General features: G+C 42.6%; 4 protein-coding genes across 4 annotated transcripts; 2 read left to right on the plus strand and 2 right to left on the minus strand.

Moving 5' to 3' along the window:
* Positions 1-636: 636 nt before the first annotated feature.
* bet1 (Bet1 golgi vesicular membrane trafficking protein) lies at positions 637-3,437 on the plus strand. Its single transcript, XM_030121066.1, has 4 exons — positions 637-783; positions 942-1,048; positions 1,153-1,209; positions 2,722-3,437. The coding sequence occupies exons 1-4, from the start codon at positions 765-767 to the stop codon at positions 2,875-2,877; spliced, it is 339 nt and encodes a 112-aa protein (XP_029976926.1). The 5' UTR covers positions 637-764; the 3' UTR covers positions 2,878-3,437.
* Positions 3,438-3,465: 28 nt separating this feature from the next.
* Positions 3,466-18,348, minus strand: LOC115409788 (probable acyl-CoA dehydrogenase 6). The gene is made up of 9 exons (XM_030121065.1): positions 18,147-18,348; positions 12,153-12,273; positions 8,032-8,161; positions 6,947-7,053; positions 6,700-6,867; positions 6,443-6,616; positions 5,790-5,951; positions 4,552-4,702; positions 3,466-4,118 (listed from the first exon to the last, which is right to left on the minus strand). Exons 1-9 carry the CDS (start codon positions 18,324-18,326, stop codon positions 4,028-4,030), a joined length of 1,284 nt encoding a protein of 427 aa, XP_029976925.1. The 5' UTR covers positions 18,327-18,348; the 3' UTR covers positions 3,466-4,027.
* A 641-nt stretch (positions 18,349-18,989) lies between these two features.
* gngt1 (guanine nucleotide binding protein (G protein), gamma transducing activity polypeptide 1) lies at positions 18,990-19,868 on the minus strand. The gene is made up of 3 exons (XM_030120908.1): positions 19,796-19,868; positions 19,593-19,691; positions 18,990-19,456 (listed from the first exon to the last, which is right to left on the minus strand). The coding sequence occupies exons 2-3, from the start codon at positions 19,686-19,688 to the stop codon at positions 19,331-19,333; spliced, it is 222 nt and encodes a 73-aa protein (XP_029976768.1). The 5' UTR covers positions 19,689-19,691; positions 19,796-19,868; the 3' UTR covers positions 18,990-19,330.
* A 955-nt stretch (positions 19,869-20,823) lies between these two features.
* Positions 20,824-22,994, plus strand: tfpi2 (tissue factor pathway inhibitor 2). Its single transcript, XM_030120666.1, has 5 exons — positions 20,824-20,936; positions 21,129-21,299; positions 21,718-21,897; positions 22,105-22,278; positions 22,649-22,994. The coding sequence occupies exons 1-5, from the start codon at positions 20,864-20,866 to the stop codon at positions 22,729-22,731; spliced, it is 681 nt and encodes a 226-aa protein (XP_029976526.1). The 5' UTR covers positions 20,824-20,863; the 3' UTR covers positions 22,732-22,994.
* Positions 22,995-23,506: the final 512 nt, after the last annotated feature.

Genomic DNA, 23,506 nt, shown 5'->3' on the forward strand with positions numbered 1-23,506 from the left:
AAGAAGGGCGGTGGCGCGATGAGGAGTCAGAAGTTTCAGCTTTATTTAAAAAAACAATTTTTTGAGGACATTTTGCATCTTACTCAGCCCCCTTTTTTTTTAATTATCTATTTGACCCCTTTTCAGACATGTAAACTATATATAGATGGACATTGATTTATCTGTTTTGTGTATATTATGTACATATTACACATACAAACTTGCAAATAAAAGTACTTTTTATGAATATACATAAAAATAGACTTAATTATAGTGTGTGTGTGTGTGTGTGTGTGTGTGTGTGTGTGTGTGTGTGTGTGTGTGTGTGTGTGTGTGTGTGTGTGTATAAATTCATATTGGAAATAGATTTTTTTTTGTCTTCTATGTGCTAATATTTATTTCATATCATGGTTTAGAAATATCTGGAGCCAAGTGAGTAAGTTAGTAAACAAACAATCAATACGTCAAATAAATACATAAGTAAATGGTTTTTTTGTGCTCCACCTATATCTGGATTAAAGTACACCGAATTCTTAAGAGTAGGTCACTTTCTAAAGTTTTCTGCCACATTATTTAGTTTTTACAGATTAGACGCTGCTTCTTTTTCTCGTTCGCGGTTTTACTCCGGGGGGGATTGTCCTCGTCGGCCACCGTATGGTGTCGTGGCGTTAGCTGCCACAGTTCCTCCTCTCTTCCTGTCACTTTTCTTTCACTTTGTTTCGTCTTTAATCATTCCTCGAAGTCTTTCGTTCATCACAGGACCGTGTGAGCATCCGAGGCTGAAGATGAGGCGCGCCGGGCTGGGTGAGACTCAGACAACAGACCATAATTAGCCGACTAGCTAACGTTTCGGCTAGCCGGAGCTAGCTGGAGGCATGTCGGCTGTTATGTGTACAGCTCCATATCCATACAGAACTTAAACACTTTAGCATTTTCGTTTTCTTCTGTGACTCGCGGTGCAGGTGAAGGGGGGTCTGGGAACTATGTGGCCAGTGGATACAGCGTGTACGAGGAGGAAAACGAGCACTTACAGGAGGGGCTGAGAGCCAAAGTCAATGCCTTGAAAAGTGTAAGTAGCACTCCTCAAGACTAATAAAACATGTAACTATTTAGAATGTGTCACTCTGTTGTAAATGTCACTAACTGTATGATATTTCTTTATAATATTTACAGTTGTCAATTGACATCGGAACTGAGGTCAAATACCAGAATAAAATGCTGGACGATATGGTAAGTTGTTTTCTTGATAGTTAGCAATAACCAAGCACCACGTCTTTAACACGTATTTTCACTTTTATCCCCAATAATGCGATATTCAGCCTCATACCAGGTCAGAAAGAGTGTTTACTGTGTGTAAATATGGTATAACTTGATCTGTCCATCATTTTCACTGCTCAGTCTGTATGGGGTCGCATAGTGGCAGCAATCCAGGTATACCTGTCCTCTGCAAGTTCCTCCACCTTTCCCCGGGGGATGCCAAGCCGCCCCCAGACCAGCCCAGAGATATAATCTCTCCAGCAAGTCTTGGGAAGACCTTATGGTATCTTCTCAGTCAGATCAGCCTGGTAAACCTCTAATGGAAGCTACCAGGGGGGATCCTAGTCAGAAGCTCGGCCCACCTGTGGAGCAGCTCACCACTCTGGAGAAAACTCATTTTGGCCACTTTTATCCGGTCTCTCATTAATGACCATAGGTGAGCTGTGGGTTGTAAACTGACCGGTAAACAGAGCCTTTGCTTTACAGCTAAGCTCCCACTTCACCACAATATTCCCATAAAGTGACAGTACTACTGTAGCCGAATGTCCAAATCTGGATGACCTCATCCCTCCTCTCATCACTGGTGAATTAGACCTTGAAATACTTGTTTTCTCCACCTGGAGAGGACTGGCCATCCTTCTCCGTGAAATTTGGCTGTGCTGATCCCAACTGCTTCACACTTGGCAGCGAACTGAGGACATCATCATCATCCCACAAAAAAACACAGATGGTAGAATCATGTGAGAAATAGAAATCAAAAACTGGATGGAATTTTTTTTTTATCATACCATATTCATTTCTAAATCTAATATCAGTAAGTAGGACATTTCATATCCAGGAAGAAGAAAAAGGAACAAGAGACCTATATCAGCCCAGGATATGCGTTCACATATTCACCTTCTCATTTCGCACACTGTTAATGCAAAGGATGGGTGCTACAGAATTAATATTCCCTGTGCTTATTTTCACTATAGGCTGCTTCCATCATAACCGAATATTGTCATTAAAAATAAGTCCTGATATTAAATTGTCAAACTTTAAACATCTGATATGGTTTTAGGGCTTAAAAATATAGATTTTATGAATTACCTAGAGAATGTAGGATCAACATACATAGTTGATAATGTTATTGAAAGAATTAAGTATATTAAAACTTATGGAATTTTGATTGTACAAGGATTTTAGTATATTACATTAAAGAATATTCCACAAACTGCATTTTTAGATGAAGTCTTTTGTATCTTCTCCACATGATTCTTTGCTTATTTATTACATTTTTTGTTCAATCGTGCTTTGTTAAAGAGAGTCATTAACTTGGATTATAAAGTTGCTCCATGAATAATGTCATTAATGCCTCACACTGAAGTGCAGAGCTCCGAGTCGATGACTCAAGCTTCTCTCTGCAAGCTGCATCGTTATCTCGCAGGAGACGAGTGTCGTCTGCCAGCTGGACATCACAATTCTCAAATCTCTTTCCCACTTTAGGACTCGGACTTTGACTCGACAGGCGGGCTGCTGGGCGCCACGATCGGCAGAGTCAAGCAGCTGTCCAGAGGCAGCCAGACCAAACTGCTGTGCTACATGCTGCTCTTCTGCTTCTTCGTCTTCTTTGTGCTCTACTGGTTCATCAAGCTGAGGTGATGAATGGACGCTGCTGGACTCGTCCCTCCAGCTACTTCCCAGTCAGTGCCACTTCGATGCAGCTCCACTCTAGATCAACTTTTTGGTAATTTACATTTAAAAGAAAAAGGAAAAAAAAGACTTTAGATGTACCCGAGTGTCTGAGCATTTCACTTAATGGTCTTAATGTGAAACACAGATTACTTTACAGTGGTTTCTTGATGAACTTGAACAGTGAAAGTGGACTGAAATGATAATGGGAAGCGTTTTGACTGGATGTTGTTGAACAGCAGAACCCGCTTACTGGCTGATTTACCTTGATTCATAAACTGTGGGGTGAAACCTGGAAGAGCTGCAGATGAATGAATCGTCTTCAGAAAACTAACCTGAAGCTACAACCCAGTGCTAATCCTCTGAAAACAAAAGGTTGTGTTACATAACTTGCCAACCCAATAGTATGTCTTATTGTCCCTACTTTGTTGTAAAAATGTTGTTAATGTAAATAAAGAAATTTTATGCTTCGTTTGTCCAAGCACACACACGGCATTTTGTGTGAATTATGCTTTATTCTAAAAAAATAGGGAACCTCTTTCAAAAGATGACCAGTAATTACAATAACCGTTTTTGTTTAATATCAAACATTCACATTATTACATGCAAGGATCAGTTGTAAATTTGTAAGAAGAGAGTTAAAGAACCATTTTCTACTTGTGAGAAAACACTGTCGTGTTCACCTTAAATTGTGTCATACTGAATAGATTAAAGTCTTCGCATTCGTAACGGCACTTTGGTGAGTTTTTAATGTTTTTGTCTGGTAGCCAGACATTCCAGAAAAGACTGAACATTTAATTGCAAAAAAAAAAAAAAAATAACACACATTAAAAGTGCTAAATCTCTGTGTTAAACACTTGATTCACTATATGGAAACTGTAATGCAAGCTGAGGCTTCAAGCTTCATCGACAGACTGTATTACAGGACGTAGCTTATGTAAAGTATCAAACCAGAATCACTGAAAGAGCATGAAAAATGTTCCTACACCAAGTGACTGACACCTTTAAGATGCAGCAGGTCTGCCTGAATTTTAGTAAAAATCACAAAGCAGATTTAAAAATGATTAACTGCTAAATTAAAGGCATAGACGGCGGTCCTGGATGAGTTGATCCGCACGCATTACTTCTTGGGAAGGATGTCCATGTACTTGCAGATGATTCCCAGCATCACCTCGTCGGCTCCTCCTCCGATGGACATCAGCCTGCCGTCTCTGCCAACGACAAACGGCAAGTGACGCCAGACTGGGGCAAGTCGTGCGCAATATCTGCCCTGTCACTAGATGTCAGTACAGCGCAAAGTTTTAACAGACAAGCGCTGCACTGATCAAAGTGAACCAGAGGCAGCACGTTTTCTGTCTGGAGTCAAATCCAGCATCTTGCCACTCACTTCGTCAAGCGCCTGCATCTGGTGAGGCTGCTGTTGCCATGGAAACATTACAGACGCGCTGTCGGCAGCCACATTTAAAAACAGTGGGAAAGTGACTGATGCTTTGTCTCTGCCTGTGATCAGACGTTCAACATTTTTTTTTAAGTTAAGTGGTGAAGAAGCTCTGTGGAGACTAAATTCTGAACTCTATAGAATGATGTACATTTATTGTGTCTCTCAGCCTGCAGAGAAACAAAGACAGTGCGTTCTCGTCTCACCTGTAAAATCTGCTGACTGCCACGTCGCTGGTGAAGCCCATCCCTCCCCAGTACTGCAGGCAGCTGTCGCTGAGCTCCCGAGCCAAGCGGCCCCCCTTTAATTTGGCCATGGATGCCAGTTTGGTGACATCGATGCCTTTAATGTACAACGCTGCAGGAGAATAAGGAAGCGCAGGTGTATCATTCACGCAGGCGGGGGAGAGAATGGAGAAAGGTTCCGCTCAGGTGAGCGGAACACAAAGACGAAAACAGACAATGAAGAATGATCAAGACTCGAAGTCACCTGCAGCTGGCTGCCGTTCGGTGTTTTTCTCATTCAGGTCTCTTCTAAAGGAAACTAATCAATGTCTCTATTGTAGGGACCCTCTGGAGGAGCGTGTGTGGAACGCATGATTTTTCCTGTTTTAACGTGTGAGGAAGTTTGTGTGTGTGTGTGTGTGTGTGCATGTCGAACTATCCGTGCCAAACAGATGCTGCAGCTTTGCTTTCAGGGCAAACAAACTGGACTTGAACCGACACCAGCCAGATGAGTCCACTGAAAGCTTCTAATCACACCAAGAGGTTATAAACAGAACCAGGAAATCACAAGGCCTTGGACGTTTGCCCGACACATCCACCCACACACTGCTTTCATTGGGCTCACTGTGAGGAGCTGCAACATTTAGTTAAACTAAGACACTGCTGCTGTCGGCCCCGTGCCCGATGCTTTAGACGGGAAAAGTCAAGTCTGGAGTCCGTGTCTTTCTTGGTTATTGAGGTTTAAGGTTCATCTAACCTGAAGATGAAACTAAACTTCACGGTTATACAAGTGAAGCTTACATAATAAATAACGTGAGCATTTCTCATGGCGCACTGTTAATCCAGAAAGTTTCTGAAATCCGACACGTGGTAGATCTAAGTTAGTGCCATTAAAAAGTTAGAGGAATCAGAATTGGATGAAATTCTGGGTAATTCAGGCCTGTCTCTGCTTTCTGTCTCTTCACTTGAACCCAGACTGACACAACACCAGGGCCAGATGTAGACTGATCCGTTTTCCTTTCTTCTGAAGAGAAATATTTGACAGTAATTTCAGGCTGAAAGGAAAACTAGCACTGAATTTCATGAATAAATCGTCTCGGACCATCGATAACAACCGTCTTAACGGTGTAATAACAATAAAAATACTATCTGCCTCTTGCTCTACAAAGAATCCAGCTGGAGATAAACTGTTCTGTTATCAGTCTATGAAGTGACCTTACCAACGGCATGAAAGAGGAGGGCGCGCAGCAGCTCCACCTCCGTCTGAAGCTCCGCCAGCCTGAAGTGAACGGCCTGGTGGTAGAGGATGGGCTGCTGGAAGATCTTCCTCTGCCGGGTGTACTGGATGGTCTCCTGAATGATGTTGTCCATGGTGGTTAAGACTGGAGGTGTGACAGAGGAGGCAGGGCAATAATTTTATAAGCATACATTTGAAAGGCTGACTTTTGAAATACGTTTTAGTGTACAACCCTGTGCTGAGGGAAGTTTAACTGATATTGCAAATTAAAAACAAGAATAGATTTTACTGCCTATGTGGTCGTTTTTCCTGTGTGTGAGAAACATGAGGAAATCTGGCATTCCACTAGAAATATGCTGTGAGGGTTCACCCTCCCTCATTTTGAAAACTCATGTGCCAAAAAAAACCAGGAATGACGCTTGTTAATCAAAATCCTACGTAAATAATTACTTCACAGGCGATTACTGGCTCGAACTAAAAGACCTCAACTCCCCACCCTTCTGTAAATCCATATCACAAACTCGAATGTTCAGTAAAATCAGCAGTGCACGCGATAAATGTGAAGTGAGAACGCGATGGCATTTAGAAGAATAAACACAGAAATCTGATAAATGTTGACTGAGGAGGTGCGCTCACCGTTGGCGGCGGCCCACAGCCTCTCTTCCTGGAACTGAAGCATCTGATAGGTGAAGCCCATGCCTTCCTGGCCAATGACATTCTTACAGGGAACACGGACGTCATCGAAAAACACCTCGGCCGTGTCCGATGACCACATCCCGATCTTTTTAATGTTACGGGCAACGTGAACTCCTGTGGCGGGAAAGACGTCAACGACACGATCAGAAAGGTCACAGCAAATCCCCACTTCCTGCAGAGACGCAGCTGGGCCGTACCTGGCAGGTTCATGGGCAAACAGATGAGGGATTTGTTCCTGTGTGGTGGTCCGTCGCTGGTGTTGGCCAGGAGACACATCCAGTCGGCCTGGACGCCGTTGGTGGTCCACAGCTTCCCTCCATTGATCACAAACTCGTCGCCTTTCCTCACCGCCTTGGTCTTGATGCCTGAGGCAGAAGCAGTCAGGAGATGAATATGAAGCCCCGACGGAACGGAGAGAGAAGATGATCGAAAGGAAGAACGTACTGGAGACATCGGATCCAGCTCCGGCTTCACTGACGCCGAGGCAGGCCACTTTGTCCCCCAGGATGGTGGGACGGAGGAACTCCTCCTTGAGCTCAGCCGAACCAAACCTGCAGAAACACACACAAAACACACTGAATATAAGTGACGGACGCCACATTATGTTAATCTTTTGAGGATCACCAAGATTTCACTCCATTTCCAAAATCGATGCAGCAGCGTGGAGTGAAAGCTGTGTCAACCTCTTCAAAGGTGCTGGAACAAAGCATGTGTACACAACGCAACAAAGACTTTGACACAAAAACAGTTCCGGTCCCAGTGGGAGAGAGCTCCTGCGGCATCAATCCTCGTTTTTCCTCCTCAGCTCTGAAACCTTGGTGCAGGATCGTGTAGATCACTTAATTAAGCTCCTGAGACTTCGACTGTATCTCACTGAATTCAGTCAAGTGTCGGCAGCAGATGTTTCATATCAAAGAAACGGCACACAACTCACTGGGATCCAGCATCCAACAAATATATCAGCTCAGATGCTCTCTGCGGGGCGATCGATGGCTGCATTTTCTTGTGTTGTTAAAAAAAAAATACTGCAGAGTTACATTAATGTGGATGAAATAAGATCCCACTTACAATTGGACTGCACACACTTGTGGCTGGTGATAAAACCTGAGCTTTGAAGCAGACCCGTTATTGTTCCGAAAGTGGAGAAACCTCGGCTTTTCTCTGTGAGGTCGTGCATTTATTGTGCCGCAGGGAGCAGAGCGCGAGAGACTTTCCTCTCAGGATCACAGCGGGGGCGAAGAATACAATTCGCTACTTCGAAATGACAAAAACTCCAGCCTCAACTCAAGAATGTAGAGATGAAAAGTTGAGAGAACAATTATGATGAAAAGAAAATTAATGTTGACTACACATCCATTTCCTGCATTTCTTTAATCACCCGTGGGTCTGATCAACTGTGGGCGAGCGGTCCATCAATATGCAAACTCCACAGAAAGAATCCAAGACCGCCACAGCACCATCCGCCACATCAGATTACAAACACACTGATGTTTAATTGCCATCCTTTCAGCGATGCGGTCTGAATGTACCTGGCCAGAGCCGGAGTGGCCATGTCGCTCTGCACGCCGATGGCCATGGGGACCCCCCCACACTTGATGTGACCCAGTTCCTCTGCCACCGCTACGCTGTAGCTGAAGTCCAGTCCCAACCCTCCATATTCTGCACAGGACAAAAACACACAAAAAAAACACAGTTTATATAACATTATCTGGATTATTCTACACTAAAGTGATTTTTTGTTTGTGCCAGTGAGATAATACATGTGGAGTGAAGTTCAAAGAGGAAGAAATATCTTCCCAAACAAGCCTGTTTTAGATAAATGCACCCCATCACTACATTAGTCACTTCAAAAGTAACCCTGAAGTCCCCCACCTGGTCTCACTTAAATCCTTCCTGTTATTTCTGCGCTAAAATCATCAGTGAACTGGCTTTTTGTCCACACAGAGACACAAAACGCTCTCTGGCACACACCGGTGATACTTTGAACCGATCATTAGGCACTGTGGCGTCCACTCCAATCAATTACAGCATGTTATCGTTAATTGCATGATTACATGTGAAAAGCGTTGCTGGGAGATCTGCCGCACACCGTAGTTAAGGGTCGCTTTCATCTCATCTATTGTATTTACTACCGATTTTGATCTCTTCAACAATCCATTTACTAAAATGTGAAAAATATAGAACCTTTTTTTTTTTTTTTTTTGACTCATTCCTGCAGCAGAAAACATTTGCCAAGACCTCAGGTCTTTAATGGACTTGAACAGTACGGAGTAAACGTGTTTAAAACACCACTTGGGAAAACATCGATTTAGAAAACAATATGAAAATAAGTTGTTTTTTTTTGCATCTATCATCTCATGCATGCTCTCTCGACATTTACGTGTGTTCTGCACTCAGTTTTCCCAAAGTCTAAATACTTAAGGTCTGCCTGTAAAAATGTCTCTTCCACGCGGCGACTCGAGCAAAGTGGCTGAATATCAGCTGTCAGAGCAGCAGCTGAATGATGGACGATACAGTCTGGCAAACTGTTACAGACGGCCAGGGAATGAAAGGAGAAAGAGAGAGAAGAAGTGGGACAAAGAAAAATGGGCAGATAAAGCAAAACGAAACGAGCAAACATGGGGAGTCGGGGTGCCAAAAATAAGAGGAAACAGGTGCAGCTGTGCGGCGATAAGTCTCCCAGCGTTGGGAACCCTGCGGCGGATAATGTGAGCCGAGGGAAGCACCGAGGTTTATCCCGCTTTAAACAAAACAGCGGGCCGTCCGCTTGAACAAGCAAGCAAGAGGAAAGACAAGCAGGATTCAGCCGCGAATGTCAAGCCCGTACACACACGCTTCTGGGGAGCAGCAGATGTTCCTCGCCATAGGTTCTTACCAGGCGGATCGTCCTGTGAAGCCGAAATTGAGGGATAAAGAAGCTGAAGTTGTAAATGTGCGGCGCCAGCAGGTGCCAAATGATGATGAGAGAGTAACACAACGTGGTTTTTTTTTTATTCCGATTGACTTTATAAAGTAGGTAAGGATGGAAAATATTCCCTCTCTCCAGAGAGCGGCTTCACAGGAAGATGAATCACTGTCAAAAGCCACTTCCCCCATGACAATTCTGTAACTACTGCTGCTGCATGTGTGACTGTGTAGAAGTTGATCTTTGAATAAATGCACCATCAGCCGGTGATCTCACAGAAAATCACTCTTTTAGTAATGTAGAAAAAGCCGTCGTTTGTCAAAAGGACATAAAGTAAAAAAAAAAAATGAGAATGGAAACATACTGGGCAGACAAGTCGAGCAAAAAGGTCACTCCTGTGAACGTTAGCATCAAATATACTGACTTGTAGGGGAGGAAAAAAAAAATATGCAGGCTGTCAGGTTTTATCTGTCAGGCAGGACTGGAGGTTATTTCCGTGGTGTGATGTGCGGAGCCTTCTCCTCTCCGACGGAGCAGAGGAAATCAGGCGCGGAGCCAGAGGTCATCCCCATCCTCTCCCTCAACATGGCTGCAGCAGCAAAACTTCCTGTTCTCCTGTTTTTTTAAAGGTCCTTTTCCCCGCCTGCACCGGAAAAACGGGGAAAGTTCGTCTCGTCCGCGAGGCTCCTGCTGCATGATTAAAAACAAGCCGTACATAGACTCGTTATGTTCTTTTCAAACATGAGGCAATTCGAAGTTCAAGAAACCGCTAAGACGTCTTCATTCCACAGTGTTCTGTTTTACTGTTTTTCCAGACAGGACGTCATCAGAGGGGCTTAAAAATGATAACAGTAAATTTCAGGATACAGATAAGTCATTTTCTTAAACCGTCCGTCGGACACACCGGCTCTTCAGAGATTTGCGTGCAGCTTAATCTTCAGTTGGGACTTTTCGTCTTGGACAATGCAGATAAGAGACTGTCCTCTGATTCTAACTGATTCCTAAAATGTCCCGATATCACGTTTTACATAATTGTAAACTTCAGATGTTTCGCCACACAGATATGTTTTTGTAGTGACTCCATCTTTTGCTGTTGGACTTTATGTCCTAGTTTTTTTTTTCCCCACCTTTAAATTCTTTATTGTTCTTGGCTTCATTTATTTCCTGATCGAGGCCGAGAACTCGCTCCATCCGATAGATCATGTTTTCCATTAAGCAGACACCTAAATCCCTGTCCTCACTCCTGTAATCCAAGCTTCTAAATCAATTAACCCAGAGCGCCGTTCTCAGAGAGTCTGTTCCATTAGTCAGCAGAGCGGCAAACGAAAACATCCCACCGCGACTCTGTAGTTGCCGTCGCAACTGCACAGTTTTTGGGGTCTCTTAATGACGCATGTACAGAGGAGAATCTTTTATTGGCGATACATATGCTGGCAATGCGTCATCTACACACTGTTTAGTACCGGACTCTTCGATTTTAGAAAAGAAACCAGAGCTATTAAACAAAACAAATCCGTTTGGGTAGAGTAGCATCCCCTTTAGTAAGATTCAGTTGTTGCAAACAGCGGCGGTTAATCTACCTCCTGTTCATTAGAGTCTGTCTCCGCTCAGTGTTTCACTGGGCCGCAGATCCTCCTCTCTAATCTTGTCAACAGGGTAATGCTCACGGCTTGTGTGCTCAGCACATTTTAATTCTGTTGTCCTTCCTCGTCTCTGACCTGCAGACCTGCGGTGGAGCTGCCTTCCCGGAGAAAACCGGTCCAAGCGCTGCGGCCGACATATTTCCTGATTTCATATTCTTGAAGTAGATCAGCTTTTCTCCATAAAATCATCACTGTGGGGAGTTAGAAATATGTGCAGTGTGCTGAAAATCTGCTGCTGATCGTCAAACGTCTCACAAAAAATCCATCCAGATTCTCAGAATGCATTAAACACCGAAACCACACGTCGTTTGTGGTCCTGTTCTGCACTTATCCCATTTCTCTCCGGCACCTCAGCAGTGACCCAGCTGGCTGCGCGTCAGGAAATGGGATTTATTCCGCACAGCTGCTGCGGGACGGCGCTGTGACACCGGCACCCATCATCTCAGTGGGAGCATTCGAACGGCGGAGCGGCTGGAAGGTGAGGGTGTCAAGACAGAAAGCAAACAAATGGAACAAGAGTTCAGCTGTGGAAAAGACGATGTCTTTTCCAGCAGAAATGGTCAGAACAGGCAAACATTGAGGGATTTCTGAGAAGATAGTTATCCATAACTTTAAGGAAACTCTATCCTCCATCTGACAGCTCCCATCATACTTAAAAAAAAAATAAACATTTCACTCAATTCTTACAGTTCAAATTAATCAGACTGCACAAAACACACAAAGAAAACTTGTGACATGTGGCACCTTGATGTGATATTTGTGATTGATCCTCAACAGGTTTGTTGCTGCGCTCAGATTCCCCAGCCTCTGCCAACATAAAGTGTCCTGGGCATCGAAATCAAACAGAAATCTCCTCCTGCTCTCCGTGTTCCCGATAAAGCACGAAGCTCACTAGATTAAAGATACCGCTAAATTTAAAGACAAAATCCCTGTGGCAGATTTTTGAGAGCTTGGATCGTATCCCAGCATGCACTGAGAGTCCTCATCAGATCTAATGAGGAAAACCAGTGAGAACCAGACTAAAACTGAAAGTTAATGTGTGTCAAAAAGAGACAAGAGTGGGTTTGAACAAGCAGCTGAAAAATGATATTCGACTTCTTACCAACTGGTTTGCTGACGCCCAGAAAGCCGGCGCTTCCTAAGGTCTTGAAGACTTTGTGGGCTGGAAAGGCGCCTTCGGCTTCCCACTGATCCACATGGGGGTTAATCTCCTGATCGATGATCTGCAGCACAATCAAAACACGAGCGTCTTGTCTTTATCATTTATTTTTGAGCGTTCAGGATAAGTACATGTGTTTGCATGTTGCTGAACAAACAGATTTCTGTGTTCTTTTATCTTAATGCCTTTCAGACGGCAAATAACAGGCGATTCCGTCTCAGGGGGAAAAAAAAGGCACACACAAAGAGTTTTTGAGCATTCATCGGGCTGCTGTTGTGTGGAGCGCATAAATCGGTCTAATCTCACTCTGGAGACAAAGACATAAGGTATAATATATCAATGAATGTAAAGCAGAATGGAAAAATGCGTTGCATGCCGAGTCTATGATGAATGCTAAGTCAGTGGGAGCTTTACTGTTAAATACATCCATAGAGGCAGCATTATATGGAATTTTGAGGGTTGACACTTCTGCAGAAATACAGCAGGAAGCCACTGCTGTGTGGTGAAATTGAGAACCTCTGAAATGGACCATTTACATGTCAATATTTACAGACTCAGTGATTCCCCAATAATTTAACTCTTTGGCAGCGGAGAAAAAAAAAAAAAAGAACCCTCAAATCGACAGACACAACTGAGCTCAGTGCTGAAACCAAAACTAATGACATTCCTTATGAGATAGCAGTCGTTCAAACCGGCAGCTGCTGCCGAGGATGAAGGACGACTATTTGAGTCGTGGGGAAAAATAAGAAAAGTGGAGCCAGGATGAAGGTACAGCTTCCGACAGATTATTGGATCGGGGTTAAATGATGATATGATTTCGTCTCTGCTAATTCGCAGCTTGATAATGTGTATCACAATTAAATACGATCATGATTTAACTGGGGTTGTTTAATTAATAATCTTGACAAATGAACCCTTCACGTAACATTTTTTCACTCTTCATCACTGGCTGAACCACGAGAGTAATTTTTCAGGAGACTGATTTTGCTGCATTATTATTTGATGAGCACTTTCACTTTGTTTTTTGTTACATTATAACTGTCATGCAAATTTCTTTTTTGACAACTCCAAAGTACCAGATATCTCCCACAGTGGATTTAAATGAAACATGAAACTCAAAATGCCCCAAGTTCAGAGACAAAAACTATATGGACACATTTTTCAGGTAATATTTATCCATATATCTTGTAAACAATTCATGACGGCAACAATGCTAAACAGATAGTGTGTTGTAAATTGTTACAATCTTCATTCCGCCTCTTCACAGGATCAGCCTCTCTTTTCAAGTTTTCACCTGCAGGTAAATCAGACCCTAAAGCACCGAGTTCGTAGAGGAAGAGTGTTGCATCGTGGGTATTTAGTCACAAAATTTTATAATCTTTTAATTCGAGCAGAGCTTTTGTTTGATGACGTGTCGCCATGTCTGTTTGTGAGTCATGGAAAAAAAAACCAAAAAAAAAAAACCTGTGCAGTGAGTGAGGAGTAGGTGGAAGCCTGGTGTTGGAAGAGGCGCCTGAACCTTTCTGCTGTGACTCATTTCAAGCACCTGGAAACTGTCGGCAGCTGGAGAAGCACTTGTGAATGGCCAATCTACTTCCCCCTCCCCTTCATAGACAACAGACGGTGGGGATAAAGTGTGGGCTCCAGTTCATGTGCTAATGTGTTGGAATGTAAAAAAGAACAAAAAAAAAAGGGACTATTTAGCTTCATGCAGCAGAACTTAGATGAGAGAACGCTACAGTGCACAAAAGATCCAACTGCTATCATGTGAGGAAAACCAATTACCCCATACATGTATTAAACTTAAGTGCTGCAGGATTTTTCTAATTCTTTCAAAATGCTGCTAAAAATATACATTAACAAAGCCTCTTAAATGCATGAACTTTTTTAATGAGCCACACTTAATGGAGTCATGGCAACTGTGTTAATCTGCTCAGCTCCAAATGAAGCCAGAGAAAAGAAATGAAAACAGCACAGATTTGTTGGAAATGGGGAATTAAAGTTAAGTCTCGACCAATAAAATGCTGCCCCATATTTGATTTGGAAAAAAAGAAAAAAAGAAAAAAAAAAAGCAGTTGCCGTTGGAAGTTGTGATAACTTATTAAACAAAGCACTGACGTGTCCGCCTCGTTTGTCCTCAGAATTTCAAAAAGTCGAGCTCACTTCCAAAGCACACAAGAATAAACGAGCCGCCCGTCCGACGGGCCAAGAAAAACTAACTGGGTGAGAAACATCTGAGCGCGAGGCGGCCAGAAGACACTGTTTCCCCATTCAGAGCAGAACAGCGACGCTGCAGCCAACACATCAGGAGTTGGAAAAAAAAAAACAAAAAACAGGACATTATTAAAAGAAAAAGTGAAGGCACGCATTAGTTCTTTTTGACCTGCAATAAATCTGTGCAAAGTTCAGATTCTGCAGCGGAAAAGGGAGGAAGGACTTGTTTCTGGAAAGGGGAAGATAAAGGTCATGTGGGAGACGTCCCACACCTCCTGACAAAGGTTACTGTGCGCCATTTCTACCGCATACCGCGTTCGTGAGTAACTCAAGTGGGGAAATTTCAACTTCCCAGGAAAGGGAAACCCACTCATGGAAGCTGTAATAAGGGAATAACTCGATACCGGGAAAGTAGGAAGTTTTGATAAGCTTTTTTTTGTATCTACTCACTAACGCTCACTTACAGCAGATTGAGTGAAAGACGCTAATCTTTACCGAAGTGTCGCAGTTTGCCAACTTCAGTCATTTCAAGTGTGTCCAGAAGATCAATAAATGAACTGACCTTACAACTCTTTCGTGTGTGGGTTTTGCTCAAATGAGCAATTATTTGTCAACTTTTTTTCCAGTTAGGTGGGCATTAACTTGCTGTCATGTGGACGCTGCCCACTGCGGACTTTCCCAACTGCCTAATCATTCACCGTGATGAGGGGGTTCAAGACATTACACTGTTAGTACATTTTATTCAGTCATGCAGAAAACAAATGCCAGGTGGAAGACACTGCTGTTACTGGTGCTTTAAAGATTTTTTTTTTTCCCAGGATGAATTAAATTACTTCAGACAACCTGAAAAATCTCGGCAGATGCCATAACTCTTTAGTAAACTCATAAAAAAGCCAGTCAGTTTGCCTTAAGCCACTTCCACTTCTGTCTGTTTTATACAGGATTTCTTTCTTGAGAGATTTTGGTTTGTTTACGATCTGCTTCTGTCTCCGGTCAAAGCTTTGCTCCCTCCAGAGATTGGCAATACTGCATAAAGAAAGTGTTTCAGAGCCAGAGGCTCTCTGGTCTCTCTGTCTTTTTGCATTATATTGTTTTCCCGTCTTGGTTGAGGCAGGCGGATTGTTTCTGCTGCAGAGTAAACACTGACCCTGGGCCTACGGGGTGGAGTTCAGACTATCAGGAAACTGAAGCTCCAGCTCCTGAAACCCTAACTTCAAATAACTGGATGTAACTGATAAATGTCTGGATGAAACTAACAGCCCATATCAGCAGTCACAGTGAAAGAGGTGAAAATCAGAAAGTAAATGTACGACTAACAGGCCTGCCGAGAAGGTCTTTAACCGCAGCTATGTCTGCCGACAGTCTCTTTGTTGGGTGGGGGGAAATCCCAGTCTGACTCCAGTGAAGGCTGCACATGAGTGGCCTCCTTCCTAGGAAAGCTTGCCAAATTCTTTTTGGCTCTTTAATGACAAAAGCTGACCTCCCATCGGCGCTTGCCAATGCGATGTGTACACATCGTCGGCGCCTTCTTCAGTCTATAAATGAACACTCCAGTGCAGCACGGTCACACCCGCTGGATGAACATTTGTAGTGGAAATACAGGCGCTCTGGGAGTCCAACCTTGAGCAGTAACTAAAGGATTTCCGAATACTTGGTCTGTATACTGTCTGTATACACACACTATCCAGCAGTGAATTGTCAGGTTCCCTTTCCGGCACTGCCAACTTATTGTTCCAGATTTCCTTTCCACAATTTCATCCTTCCCAATATTCCCAGGGCTGGTTTATTTTCAACCTCGTGGCATCCTTTGCAAGGTTAGTCAGACAACAAGCTTCCCTTCATTTACTCAAAACGCCGTTGCTCAGTACCTTAAATTAGGCTCCTGTTGTTATATTTGCTTCAGTTGTTTCCCATGTCTGTGGCTCAATATATATCCACAATGACTCACACTCACTACAAATACCCTGCCTCTACCTGTATTTTGTTAACTTCTCAAAAATAATTTCTCTGGTTTTCAGAAGTGACTAACTGGGTTGGGAGTGAGAAGCAAACAGACTGCCAAAAACAAAATTTGGGGGTAAATGAGAAAAAGCATTTCAAAATTTAACAGAAGCCCTGATGGATAAATACAGTATTTGAGAGACTGGGTGGGCCTGGAGAGCGTCTGGAAAGAGCATAAAGCTGCTGCCAGAAACCCTCACCTGAACCGTCTGAATGATTTTGACAGAAAGAAATCAAGCAAATATGCAGCTGATGAAAGTTCAACTGTTCAACAATTTGTATATGAAAATTCTTCCAGGTAAAACTATGACCTGTTATTGATAGTAAGTGTAATGAATAAAACTCAAAACATGATGAAATAAGCTTTAGTGTGAAATTAGAAGCGTAGCTGTTAAAAACAGCTGAAGCCTGTCTAGAAATGTTAAACAGATACTTGAGACTGAAATCATACAACTGGTAAAAAAGAAAGTTATGCTTTCTATTGTCGATTGGTCCCAACATCTGCTACCAATAAAGCGGAAAACATCAGATACTTTGAAAATGAATCCTCCCACCACACACACTGAGACACAGTGTGTGTGGAGTCTGTTGTGAGCAGACTTGAAACAATTAGTGAAAAACTGACAATCAAATAAAGCAATGGCACATGCATTTCAAGTATCCTCTGTTATTCCCCTGATTGCACACCTCCAATACTGAGTAGTCATGCTGGCTGGTTGTGAATGTATCAACTCTAAAGGCCAGAAAAACAGAATAACAATTAATTCTGCAACTAATGATATTTGTCTTAAGTAAATGAGATGCATTGGGTATAAAAACAAAAAGTCAATGTCTCAACAACTTTCCATGTGCCACTGAGAAATCAGTTTCATCTGAATACCAGGTCTAACTCAGTCCTACAGTCAGTTCTTGCTAGTGTAACCACCCAAACAATCTAAAACATGTTTTGACCTTTAAGGAATACAGCTTGAAAAATGGTTTTACAATAAATCTGGATGTCACCCAGACAATCACTGTGTCTTCAGCAGAAAGCTGAGACCAACTGTGCTCATCTATGATATGCATGGGCCCAGGGCGTGTAACCATACATAAACATCTAACAAGAAATGACTAAAAGATGTGCTCCTGCTGCCGGATTGACTTGAATTCACCTCAGGGGATCCCTGCAAGCCTGAGCACAGCTTGTTAATATTCACTTTAGCAGAATGAAACTACATGCCAGTGTGCATCCAGGCCCACCAGTGAATATATCGTGTGCATGTTGGAAAAATGCACACAGCTGACATTAATAGAGCAGGATGTGGGAGTGGAGAGTGGGTCATGAAAACACATCCAGCCAGCTGATGTGTTCGAGCCTGCCTCACTCTCCTCCTGGCTGCTTGCTCGCGCGCTCCGAACATGCAGAGATTGTGCAAACCGAAATATAAACAACAATCTCCGACTACAGTGCGGGTGAAGATATTAAAGTTGCATGTTTGTGGTGAATCTGTGGACAGAAACCGGTTGAGTGCAGGACGAGCTGCGGAGCACAGCTCCGTGACCTCTCACCCACTTTTTATTTTCGTCCGCGTTATGACTTCGTCGAGTCACTTCAGGACGACTAACGCTGCTGTTTGTCCACAGATGTGAAATATCCCACCGTCAGCAGCAAGAAAAACAGACAGACGTAACCGTCTTTGTTCGGTTTGTTAGCCCACCGCAGCCTGGTTGGTGTGTTCGTACCTTTCTGAGCGACTCCTTTAAGGCGAAGTGCTCTCGTGTGTAGATTAAATGGTGTTCCGGAGACTCCGGGACACTGGACGGGGCTGACTGGGACGACGCATTTTTAGACAGGACGCCCAGGTACGGTGGGCATTTGCTGAAGAGCCGGTTCAGACGCAGAGGTCCCACACGGAGCGCCATTCCTGTTTACAGGCGGTGAACTCTGCGCATGCGCAGTGGCCCTGACCTCTTACGAAAGCGCGCAGTGGATCAAATATTAAGCCAGAGGGGAAGTTTAATGTTTGCAATGATGGATTTAAAGTCGGATACCGTTGTTTCCAGAAAGATGACAAATGAATGAGTATTTTTTCCGTTTTAGTGGAGTCTTTCATAAATCTAGAGCAGTGGAGATGAACTTTGACGTGAGAAGACAAAGTAAAAGATAACTACTGCAAATACTGGACATTTCTTAATTTGTGGCACCCGGATCTCTGGAAATAATGATTAAACATAATAATAATAATAATAATAATAATAATAATAATAATAATAATAATAATAATAATAATAATAATAAACATCTAAAGGAAAACAATTGAATGAAAGTCCCAGAATCTTCCATTTTGATTAAAATTAACTCAGTTTTCAGGCTTGGGCCCAAGGATAATGATTATTGTGTTTTACAAAAAAAAAAAAAAGCCAATCTTTAAAAAAGGAAGGGAAACTTTCAGGAAAAAAGCCATATTGTTTGCAAGAGCAACCCTATATGCAATGTGAAAAAACAAAACTCTAAACATATGCAATTTGAGTTATAGAAATCAGTTTGCCTTGTTGTGAAACCTTGAGTAAATTACAGAGACAGGCTGATTTATAAACATGCACATTTAATAATGATTGCGCCTGGATGTGATACAGCACATGGTCCCTTTTGCTCAGTCTATATACACCACATTGGAGAAGCAGTATGCAATCTTTTCCAAATACAACAAGTATTTATTGCATCTTTAAAAAAAGATTCGAATTATAAGGCTACAAATCTGGCTGAAACATGGGGGATTGTTTACATGGAAACACATGCAGTTTTACAAGTTCTTTTTTTTTTATTGTGTCCTTCTAGTTTTCTCTGTTTGCAAATCCATCTCGGGAGGGGCGGGGGATTGTCCTTGGGTGCTAATCTGAGTTATGAAAAGCTCCTCGGGTCCAGTCTAGCAGATGACACAGCCACCTTTCTCCTTGAAGGGGTTCTTCTCCTCTGAAATGCCTTTAACGAGGGTGTCCTCCTCCACTCCAGCCTGAATATAATCCTTGATTTCCTCACAGCATTTAGATGTCTGAAAGAAAAAGAAATGAGTGATTAAATAATGTTTTATACAAGTTTGTTCCAGCTATAAACTGTGCTCACTGATGTAATAAGCTGAGAACTGGCTGAGACTAAAAGTTTTCAGAGTCTCACTGTGAATAACTTACCAACCACCTCTCAAGTTTCACTTCGATTTTAAGTTGATTTACTTCCATGACAGCTTTGTCCTTGTCTGTCAGGTCCTCCACATTTATGACTGGCATTTTCTGTCAGAACAAAAGTAAAAGCAGCATTTTTAAGTGTTAACCGGAATAAGAATGAGATTTTTTTGAAGGATTTGACCTCAGAGAAAGAATAAAAATGTACTTACGAATGGTTAAAGGGAGCGGTCCTTCACCCCTGAAATCCTGCTGAAGAGTCCCTCTCCTCTGCCTAAATCTGGGTTATAAAGTAATCTGCATAAACAGTTCTAATCCACTAATCTGATTAATTCAAGGCCCTATTCAATGATGGAGCCAGTATCTCCTCCACACTATCAAAGAAAGAGGCACATCACACATGTTTTCAATTTATTTTCCTGTTAAAACCACAAAGCGTGTTCACTGAGTTGCACAAAGCAGATGTTTTTTTTTTATTTTGTGTTTTCTTATACTCGTAGTAAGAAGTGGATCTATGGGTGGTGCTTCAGGTATCAGGTCATTTTGATAAGACGGTTAATCTGTATTTAGCCTCCACCTGTCAAGGTGGAGACTCATCACTGCTCTGAACATGACTGCACTGCAGTTTTATTTGTAACACCCTGTTCAGAAATGAGAATGAAATCATGAAGTAATTCTACAATGTTCACTGGTTGCGCTTTCAAGTATAACAGATGAGGACCTTGACTGCGTTCTGGTGTTAGACATTGGTGTTTTATTGGAGGCATGTAGCCGCAATAAGACTAGTGTGGTGATAATGGAAGGTTAAAGTGAAAGTGTGTGTCAGATCCAGTCAGACTGGTGTAATGTGGGAACTTGGCAGGAAGGCTCAGGCTGCTGGTGTTTCTCAACAGTGTCTGTCCCAAAGAGACAAAGCTTTAGGATACAGCGACGTTAAACAGTTAATAACTCTCATTATCTTCATCATCATCTCCCTTTTTTTTCTTTTTGATTTTGACAGTAACTGCATGACTCTCCTCAGTCCAACTTTTATTTTTTTTTTCGCATAAGTTGAATATGCGCTTAGTCAGTCCAGTGCGCAAATACCACAACGCAACTCTCCTGATGTCGTCAATCAATTCATCACCCCCTCTAACTCAACTACACTGTGATATGGAAATGAGTCACTCCATCCCCGCCCCTACATTTCCCCTGGGAAACACCTCTATAAAGCTGGAAGTGGCTGCCGGAATGGTCTGCAGAGCGGAACAGGCTGAAGGGCTCGCACCAAAACCTACACAATGGACCTCTGCAAAGTGGCGCTGTTTACTCTCCTCTCCTCTTTTTGCAACGTTTTGGCGCTTTCATCAAAAGGTAACCTCACTGCACGTCTTTTATTATTCCTTTTAAAGCGAAAATAATCACGAGGATAGTTATCTAAAGTTGTCAAACTTATCCTTACGCACGTAAGACGCGTAATTGCGCAAAGTTCCTCGATGGGAAACGAACTTTACACATTAGTTGTTTTATTCTGGATGTTTTTAAACAAAAACTTGCTGCTTTCAGGCGTGTGTCTGCTTCAAGTGGACGAGGGACCCTGCAGAGCGGATATCGAGCGCTTTTACTACAACACGATCACACAGAAGTGCGAGATCTTCTACTATGGAGGATGCCAAGGGAATGACAACAACTTCAAGACTTACCAGGAGTGCCAGAAGACGTGTTTCAGAATACCAAGTAAGACCTCAGTAATGCTGAAGTGCATATGTTAAGGATTGTGGTGATGATGGTGTTGGTGGCGACCCTGGCCACGTCAGATAGTGCTCTCCTGGGTGTGGTGTTACTCTTTGTTAAAAGTCTAACCTGAACACTGTTGATTCATATATGCTCCATACATCTGCACACATGCATGTAGAGAAGTCTGTAAAGCTTTGGTTGCATTGTCCAGGATTTCAACTTGTACTACAGAAAATCTGCATTCATAGCACATTTCTTAGAAAAATTAAGTCAATCAAAAATCACTTTAGAGCAAACACAAACATGTTATTCTTACAAGAGTAACCTAATCAGTCGCAAAGTGTTTTTTCCAATTATTTTAAAATATTTATCCAGATTTCAGATGTAATTTAACTACCTCTCTTGTTCTTTTCTCCAGAGGTTCCCCAAATCTGCAGGTTCCCTAAAGACGAGGGACCCTGCCGTGCCCTCTTCCCACGTTACTTCTTCAACATGACCACCATGCAGTGCGAGCCCTTCTACTATGGCGGCTGCCAGGGGAACGATAACCGCTTCCAGGACCTCGCCTCGTGCAAGGAGTACTGCAGTCCCAAAAAAAGTGGGTAGAAATGTGCGAGCCATTTTCAAAGAATGTTATGGAGCATCTCCATTCATGCATGTGAGCGTGCACAGTAAAAACATGTGGTCATCGGGAAAGGATTTTCATTTTGCTTGATTTAATAGAAAGCAGTCAACAACACCACTTCAAAGGCTTTTTATTGGCTGGCTCACGGATGTGTGTGTGTGTGTGTGTTTTGCTGTGCAGCTGTCCCTGTGCTGTGCCTGGATCCTCTGGACAAAGGGAAGTGCTCGGCCTCCATCACTCGGTATTACTACAACACAGCCACCAAGATGTGTGAAGAGTTCGTCTACTCGGGCTGCGGAGGGAGCAGCAACAACTTCGTGTCGCGGCAGAGCTGCATGGACGTGTGTGTTACAGGTACGGATCGTTTAGAGGTTTCCTTTCCCTTTTTAATGGGGTGCTGCTTCATCCATTAAGTACAAAAATTCAGATTACCTCTCAGACTGGCTTACTGATTTGAATTTGGAGAGCAGCAGCAGAGGGGAATTGGGAAGGAGACCAAGCCATGCTCAGCTGGTTCCATTATCAGCCTGAAAAAAATGCTTGGCATCTAAAAAACAATTAGCATTATCTCGGGGTGGATGATGTCCTCCAAATAAAACACAGCCAGTCACAACGATGTGAAACTCTTAAAAATCTGGGTCTGGTTTGCATAATGACAAGCCTGCGCTACCAACACACTTTGGAGCCGTACTAATAAATCGTTGGCCTTTTTCTTTTGTTTCAGGAGGGAAAAAGCACACGGCACAAGTCAAAGGCCGACGGATGAGGCGGAACAGGCACAACCACATCACGTTCCGGCGGGCGTAGACCTCTGACAGACGATTTCATGTCAGCAGTCCTCACTCGGACCAGATCCTCACAGAAAGCTAACATGTAGTAGTTTATGTTAAAGACATCGACCAGGTCAATTTGCTGTGAAAGAAGGAGCCTTCACACACAATTTTGGCTGGACTTGTAACGCCTTATGAACATTTCTTCAAATGTGATTTCATTCTATGCTGTCCATGAAGTTTGTTACTACTGCACTATTGTTCTCGACTGTGTTTTTTTTGATACTGTAATGTACGTTTTTATGTAATTATTAGTTATTGTTATTATTATTAGAGAGAAAGATTTTTGTTACATTTTTTATAAACTACAGAATTTGTTAAAGAATTATGCCTTTTTCTGAACTTTGACGCTGCTATTTTAAGCACTACACCGTGTGGTATTTCAATAATAATAAAAAAAAAATACAAATCTTGTTTGGGTTTCAGCTTGTGTGCACGCATATGACCTTAAGTGGTGTTTTATAAGCAGAAAAGAAACAAAGATAAGACAGAAAGATACTGCAGCTGTTTTTCTGGCTTTCTTAAAGTCACGCTGACATTTTTCCTCACATTCTGTCTCCACGTTTTGTAAGAAAGTGGATCATATGTTGGTTATATCACAATTGCCTTGAATCAAGAAAGAAGCAATCAAGAGAGCAATAAACAGTGCTGTCGAAGGTTTATACTTAAAGGAGAGTGAGCTGCAGTTTTCCACAATGTGCACTGAGAGCTATAAAAAGAATTGCATGGCATTGCTTTAGCAATTATAATGT

This window comes from Salarias fasciatus, chromosome 22 (assembly GCF_902148845.1).
Source record: "Salarias fasciatus chromosome 22, fSalaFa1.1, whole genome shotgun sequence".
Lineage (NCBI taxonomy): Eukaryota > Metazoa > Chordata > Actinopteri > Blenniiformes > Blenniidae > Salarias > Salarias fasciatus.

Coding starts and splice junctions, on each gene's coding strand:
- bet1 (XM_030121066.1), top strand. Junction 1,049..1,152: donor AAGTCAATGCCTTGAAAAGT/GTAAGTAGCACT, acceptor TAATATTTACAG/TTGTCAATTGACATCGGAAC. Junction 1,210..2,721: donor ATAAAATGCTGGACGATATG/GTAAGTTGTTTT, acceptor TTCCCACTTTAG/GACTCGGACTTTGACTCGAC.
- LOC115409788 (XM_030121065.1), bottom strand. CDS start 18,326: ATGGCGCTCCGTGTGGGACCTCTGCGTCTGAACCGGCTCTTCAGCAAA. Junction 6,617..6,699: donor TTTGCCCATGAACCTGCCAG/GTACGGCCCAGC, acceptor TTCCCGCCACAG/GAGTTCACGTTGCCCGTAAC. Junction 5,952..6,442: donor GCTGTGGGCCGCCGCCAACG/GTGAGCGCACCT, acceptor TCACACCTCCAG/TCTTAACCACCATGGACAAC.
- gngt1 (XM_030120908.1), bottom strand. CDS start 19,688: ATGCCAGTCATAAATGTGGAGGACCTGACAGACAAGGACAAAGCTGTC. Junction 19,457..19,592: donor TGAAACTTGAGAGGTGGTTG/GTAAGTTATTCA, acceptor TTTTTCTTTCAG/ACATCTAAATGCTGTGAGGA.
- tfpi2 (XM_030120666.1), top strand. CDS start 20,864: ATGGACCTCTGCAAAGTGGCGCTGTTTACTCTCCTCTCCTCTTTTTGC. Junction 20,937..21,128: donor TTTGGCGCTTTCATCAAAAG/GTAACCTCACTG, acceptor TGCTGCTTTCAG/GCGTGTGTCTGCTTCAAGTG. Junction 22,279..22,648: donor CATGGACGTGTGTGTTACAG/GTACGGATCGTT, acceptor CTTTTGTTTCAG/GAGGGAAAAAGCACACGGCA.